Source organism: Nelumbo nucifera, chromosome 3 (assembly GCF_055504915.1).
Source record: "Nelumbo nucifera cultivar China Antique chromosome 3, China Antique-T2T, whole genome shotgun sequence".
Taxonomy (NCBI): Eukaryota; Viridiplantae; Streptophyta; class Magnoliopsida; order Proteales; family Nelumbonaceae; genus Nelumbo; species Nelumbo nucifera.
Genome location: NC_142651.1, coordinates 20,723,823 through 20,731,147, shown reverse-complemented (window position 1 = coordinate 20,731,147; position 7,325 = coordinate 20,723,823). Strand labels below are relative to the sequence as shown.

Genomic DNA, 7,325 nt, shown 5'->3' with positions numbered 1-7,325 from the left:
GCATGAACTTTCTTTGATGCTGACACCACCTTCAACCTAGCCTTTTCAGGAAACACGACACAATCTCGGCCACTATCTCCCTATTGAATTTCCACACGACACGTAGAAAGGATATGAGAGAACCAGCACTTTCACTTTGGACACATCAGAAAGGAGATACCACCTCTCCAATCAAAATATATAAACATTAAGCTTTCTAGGGTCTAAGAGTGGCCCGACCGGGTCGGGTCTTATGTGAACATGCATGTTCATGGATGGATGCAAGGCAGAACCCAGCTTCCATTTTACAGCCCAGCTAGTACATGCCCACTTGAAATGCTTCCTAGGTACACCGGGTCCGGCTGGGTGGCCACCTAAGGCTAAGATTGATACATTCAAGTAAATTGGTTTAACCACCAAAACCCGAATAAATCAATCGGGTATTCGGGTTTGTTAAATCAGTACTGTATTCATTAGTTAGTGTTATGTTACCAAGAAAATGGGAAAAAAGACATTGATTTCCTAAAACTCTTGTTGGGTTTAATTTTGTTATATGACTTGAGTCACACATGATTTGTTTCTCGTGCCTTTGTTCACTTTCGGGATCACATGTTCTGTTTGTGCATGTGATCTCTCTAATTTCTACTATTTGAGCATTTAAGTTTTGGTTTCTCTCTCCTCCTCTTCTTTCTCTCTCTCTCTCTCTCTCTCTGTGTGTGCATATATAAAGGGTTGGAACCTTACTTCATCTTTGCCTTCAAAACCCATTTAATTTGTTTTCTCTGTCACCTCTGTAGACTACTCTAGACAAGATGATGCGTCCCCCTGAGCAAGAGCTTGGAATCAGTACTAATGCGTCTAACAATAATGTCCCCGCTGTGAATCGCAGCTCGGACAATATCATGGGCATGCCACGCTCTGAGCTGCCTGCTTTGTCCAGTAACGTCAGCCCGTCTTTGGAGGATCAGATGCCTGAGCAGCTGCAGGCAGCCATGGGCGGCCAGTGCTCACTACTACGTGGGTCGTTGCGCCCTATCACCCTCAAGGTAATCAGATGAGGCTTATGCTCTTCATGCTCTCAAGTTAAATATGGATCGTTGAATTTTAACTTCGTCGTACATGCATTCGTTCTTTGCAGTTTGAAGACGTGAGTTACAGTATAAAGATTAAAAAGTCCGGCGGATGTTGGTTTTCTGCACCGGAACCCAAGCCTTCTGAGCGCACCATACTCAACGGCGTTACTGGGGTTGTCCAACCGGGCGACCTCCTAGCAATGCTCGGCCCATCTGGCAGCGGGAAAACGACGCTCTTGACGGCCCTGGCAGGCAGGCTTCCAGGGAAGTTCTCCGGCAGCATCACCTACAATGGGCATACCTTCTCTGGCTCCATAAAGCGCAAGATCGGGTTTGTGTCACAAGATGACGTACTGTATCCCCACCTCACCGTACTAGAAACGCTAACCTACGCCGCTTTGTTGAGGTTACCCAACAAACTTACAAGAGAAGAGAAGGTTGAGCAGGCTGAGCTAGTCATCGTGGAACTTGGATTAACCAGATGTCGTAACAGTGTCGTGGGTGGACCGCTTTTGCGTGGCGTATCGGGTGGTGAGCGCAAGCGGGTCAGTATCGGGCAGGAGATGCTGGTGAACCCGAGTCTGTTGTTGCTGGATGAACCCACGTCGGGGCTCGACTCCACCACCGCTCAGCGTATCGTGACAACATTGCAAGGGCTCGCAAGAAGCGGAAGAACGGTGGTGGCGACGATACATCAGCCATCGAGTCGGCTGTACCGGATGTTCGATAAGCTGGTGGTGTTATCGGATGGGTGCCCGATATACAGCGGCAGCGCGTCTCGGGCACTCGAATATTTCGTTTCTATTGGTTACATGCCGGGGGTTAATCTCGTCAATCCAGCTGATTTTCTGCTAGATCTAGCCACTGGTACGAGTATAACAATCTTATCTCTTCTTCATTTATTGGAAAGAAATAAAAAAACGAAAATCAATCAATTTGGGGTTTAAAATGACTAAAATGCCTTCACAAGTACGCTCCTTAAACCAAGCTGACAGCCAAACTGACAGCGCTTTCAGCCGCACATCGGGAACATCTCTCGTCCTTCTTTCTTATCATCCATGCAAATGTACGGCTGCTGTGAAAGAGCGATGTGTGAAGAGAGTTCACATCATGTATTATGAGATGACTCTCTACCAAACTTGCATGAATTTCTGGTCTTCACCGTAACTTTCCATACGGTCGTGTATTTATTGTTTTAGTTATTCTGATCGTGACCTTCATTCTCAAGCCCATTTCCTGAGGACTGGGCTGTCAAAATTTAGTGTACGACCAGGCCCAATAGTTGGAAGAAGACCTTGTTGACTCGAGTAGGGTCCTGCTGGATTGGCTGAACTGAATTTATATAAGTCATTCAATTCAGTTCATCCACTTCAGCAGTACTTATTACGTGGCCCATTGGTAAAAATGCCTACAATGTGAGCCGTTGGATTGGGAGCTTTTGTGTATGGTAGCATCACTGATCTGATTCTTCGTTTGAAGTGTTGTTTTTATTTTATATTTCAATTCTGATTACTGTTGGAGATGCAGGCGTGGCTCCTGAAACAAGGCAACGTGATCAACAGAATAATCATGGCCAGTTGGAACATGAGGATCAGAGTTCTATGAAGCAGCATCTGATATCATCATACAAAAGGAATCTATACAATGTATTAAAGGCTGAGCTGTGCCAAACTCCTCAGGCTCCAGAAGCTTTTGTTGCAGGGAAAACATCCTCCCGGTGTATGTGTAATCTCTCTCTCTCTCTCTCTAAAACATACTCTGCCCAGTCCATCATGGCCCATGGGCCATTTGACCTTTGTTACGCTCATGGGCTAAATTCCACATAATGCAGAACAAGGCCTGTATCTGAGCGTCCCCACTTCTACTCTGCTCATTCCGACATGTACAAGGATCACACTACTTACTCTGTGGTGTATAACCGCTGCCATCTTAGAATAATCTCGTTTTTGTCTCAGTTGGATAGAATTTGGACCTAAGGAGAACAAGCCCACGTAGTTGGATTTGGGCCAAGCAAGGCTCAAGCTGATTCCCCACTAAGGCGTCTAAAACAATTTAGGTCATGTGCACTCCTATATTGCCATGTGCTGTATACAGAAGATCAGGATTCGTCCTTGGATGGGTCCCGCCAACGAGATTAGCTTTCAACCGTATGATTAATCAATTTTACTTAATTTTCTTAGTGTTTTAATAATTAGTAGTAACTTCTCTTGCTATCCAAAAATATGAACCAAAAACATGTAGTTTTGAATCTTTTGATGATGCTTCCCTCTAATTTTCTTCCCAATAAATATCCATGATGGGCCGATTGAATTGTGGCTCGCGATCCTCTGAATATACAACACGTGGCAAATTGTGGGCCACGCAACCCAAGATTTTACCATAAGGCGTTGTTTGACGAGGAACTGATGCAAAATATGACAAAGTCAAACCAACAAGCATGCTTGTAAAGAAACCACTCTTTCATCCTTCCTTTTTACAAGAATAAAACTTCTGTCGGTATGACAAAAGGGCCCATTAGGCCCACTTTGACAGAGATGAGATAAAAGAATAGTTTCTATTCTAACTGCAGAATCTAAATTCAATTGGGCCTTGCCGCCTTGGTTTTGATCCAGATACCCAATGATTGTAGCCTTGTAGAACCGAGGCTTGAAAAAAATGGTTTTATATTCAAAAGAAAAAAAAAAAAAAAACCTTAATTCTAACCAAGTGGGAGTTCTCTCAGGTCCTGAGGAACAGTGGATGACGAGTTGGTGGGAGCAATTCAGGGTGCTGTTGAGTAGAAGTCTGAAGGAGAGAAAACATGAATCCTACTCGGGGCTGAGGATTTTTCAGGTCATGTCCGTTTCAATTCTTTCGGGTCTGCTGTGGTGGCATTCTGATATCTCACACGTTCAGGATCAGGTATTCTTTTGAAATTTCAGAAAAGTTGCAGAGTTCCTCTTCTTTCAAGACTAATCCAGAATTTAATTTGCTAAAATTATTCTTTTTTTTTATTTTTAAATCATGAGCTTATGGGTTGTATATTTGACACAGGGTGCCAATTCTTGACCCGCTCCACCAACCAGCCCATTTTGAGCTTGGGTTGGCCATTCTCAATGCAATTTGAACCTGACTAGACCTGGTTGACCTGATCAACCTCAACCCTACCCCCTCCCCCTTTCAACAGAACCAGGGTGACCCATGTCTTAACTATGAAGTTGTTTCACTGCCGTTTGCTAACTTCATCTTTCTCAAATTTCCCAATATTTTCTTTAGAAAGAAATACAAATCACAACAAGGATATTTGTATTTTGAACTAGAAAAAGTGCAATTTAATTCCTCATATATGGAAGAGACAGACCATCTTTGGTGTTTGGTACAGAGCTAAGCCCTGCTGAATTACTTAATTAAGTTATCTTTTATTTTCATTTCCTCACATTGCATCTCATCTATGTAATACATTGAGAGCCATTCAGTTGTCTTTTTAGCTACAAATTTGTTCTACTTGTCAAGTCAATATATATAGGATACTAATTCAACCAAGCTCCATGGTCATCAAGCTTCTTTTCAATGGCAGGTGGGACTCCTGTTCTTCTTTTCCATATTTTGGGGTTTCTTTCCCATGTTCAATGCCATATTCACTTTCCCTCAAGAGCGACCGATGCTGATCAAGGAACGCTCCTCGGGAATGTACCGTTTATCATCCTACTACTTTGCGCGAATGGCTGGGGATTTACCAATGGAGCTTGTGCTCCCAACCATCTTTGTTGCTGTGACATACTGGATGGGTGGTCTCAGGCCTTCCCCTGTCAACTTTATGCTAACCCTCTTAATAATTCTTTACAATGTGCTAGTTTCTCAAGGACTAGGCCTTGCCCTTGGGGCCATTGTAATGGAAGTGAAGCAGGCAACAACCTTAGCTTCAGTTACTATGCTTGTGTTCCTCCTAGCTGGTGGGTATTACATTCAACACATTCCACCATTCATAGCTTGGTTGAAGTATTCTTCCTTTAGCCACTACTGTTACAAGCTTCTAGTCGGAGCACAATACACAGAAGATGATTACTACAACTGTGGAACCGGGGTCCATTGCAAGATAATGGACTTTCCTTCTGTAAAGAGTTTAGGTCTTGATAACAAGAGACTGGATGTGGCTGCTCTAACAGTGATGCTGGTGGGATATAGGCTTATGGCTTATGTAGCCCTGAGAATTGGACAACCTCATTGATCATGATAACCAGGATAAGGGACTGAAGGTGAACTTGATGCTACCGAAAATGAAACAAAATGTTCCAAAAAATTGACTAGAATGTCATGAGTTCTAAGGCTGAGTGAGATTCATGTTCATGGAAGCTGACAAATCATGACAAACATAATTTCTATCAAGTTGGGAAAAATATGTTTTGTGATGTTGCCTTTAATGTCATTTAAGATCTGTTTTGGGACTCTTCTTTCTTCCTTAAGCCTCTTTATTGATGTCATTTTGTTTTGTCTGTGAAGCTTTTCCTTTTCTACTAAAGACAAGAATGAAAAGGTTAATAATAAAGTAAAAATATAAAATAAATCTTAATTAGGAAAAGATGATAGTTATCCATTTTATCAAAGAATCACCAAGATTCTCTTTCTTTACTGTTAATCACACTTTTGTGATGTAAAAGTACTGGCTTAGAGAAGAGAATCCATACAGAGAAAGATATTAAAAAAAAGTATTGGCTTGGATTGAAGAACTGCCTCCCTTTAATTTTCAACCAACCCAGATATTGCTTTATTTGTCAGGTGAAGCGGTTAACTTTCAAAATTCCTGGTACAACCATAAATTCAAGTGATATGAACCAAAAGAAAATTTATGTTATAACATTAATACCCTTCTCAGCTCTCCTCTTCCATGGTGTGACTTGGACGCACAAAAGTATATCATTTCATATTTATAAGGTGTAACAATGTGTTCGAAGAAGGTTAATCATGCTCAACTGGAGATTGTTAAAGGAATAGAAATTAACCTCAATAGTTCTTTTTCCCATATATCAAGTGAGTTCGGCTTCGGTCAGTGCAATGCCCGTAACGGCCTTTACATCCTTGCATTTGGGAATATCTCCATACTTATGTGCTTTATTTCATGGGGGAATTTTCCCAATGCAAGGTTTCAAGAGGCTGTTTGAATAGGCGTTGCACTAACCGAAGCTGAACTCATATCAAGTTATCAAATAGATGCTTTTATAAAACCGAAATGCTGACTCTTAGAAGAGGAAGACCATAGGCGATTTCAAGTTAAAATAAGGAAATACCACAATCAAGAAAAAGGTAACTGATTAGTGATTACCCAACTAGTTAAAGTATGTTTGAAGAATGTTGGAGAATCCTGCTAAGGGATGGTTTAGATAACATAGTTTGCAATTGTTCCATTTTTTTGGGTGTGTGCAGAAAGAAACTCACTAAATCCCATTATTTATCCATAAGTAAACAGGCCTTATTTTTCATTTCAATTTATAAATAATTCCATGTGATTCATAATATGGTAACATGAATAATTACTAAAATTCAATGTTATTATACAAATATGGGAGCATCAAAAGATATTTCTTTAAATCATGTTCACAAAATAAAATGAGAAATATTACTCTCTTATTTCCTTTTATAGTGCATTGCCAGAATGAAATCAATAGATTCAAAAACACTTGTAAATTTATGAGCTCATAATACACTAGTAATCAATCTTAATTGTTAACCATAACTAGTTTGGGTTTGTAGTACCTCTTTCTTCCATTATCCTTCATCTGTGTATGATATGCTTTAACCTCCCCAAGCTTGTTTAGATCTTGATCCTGAAATCCGAACAGCCTCATGCTTTTCATTCCTCCAAAGATTACAGGCTGGGTTTGTTTACAAATTGGAACTGATAATAGAGTCCTAGCTTGGACTAGCTGTTAATTTGCTATTACATATATATGAGGTTCCTTATGACTTTTAGGCTGTAAATTGCTGTCTAAAATTCTGAAACTGTTTTGGTACTTCCAAAGATGATGCACTGATGCACATGTCAGGGTTGCATATTGTACCAATCCTCATTTTGATTAGTGACATTCACCATGGAACTTCATTCAAAAATCTCTTCAAACTGTTAATCCAAAAATTCTTATCAAAAGAGAAAAAAAATAGTTAAGTGGTGTCTCTCGCCTTTGAATCAGTACTTAATCAATTGTCCTGTTGGCCAGTTGTTGCATCTCATGCATTGGACCTCCCCAGTTGGAAATGAAAGGTCTTCCTTTCTTCTTTAATAGAGCATTATCATCACAC

General features: G+C 40.7%; 1 protein-coding gene across 1 annotated transcript; it reads left to right on the top strand.

The window, feature by feature from the left end:
• The first annotated feature begins 678 nt into the window (after positions 1–678).
• Positions 679–5,478, top strand: LOC104600934 (ABC transporter G family member 21-like). Its single transcript, XM_010264108.3, has 5 exons — positions 679–1,025; positions 1,118–1,919; positions 2,580–2,771; positions 3,775–3,953; positions 4,609–5,478. The coding sequence occupies exons 1-5, from the start codon at positions 792–794 to the stop codon at positions 5,257–5,259; spliced, it is 2,058 nt and encodes a 685-aa protein (XP_010262410.1). The 5' UTR covers positions 679–791; the 3' UTR covers positions 5,260–5,478.
• The last annotated feature ends 1,847 nt before the right edge of the window (positions 5,479–7,325 follow it).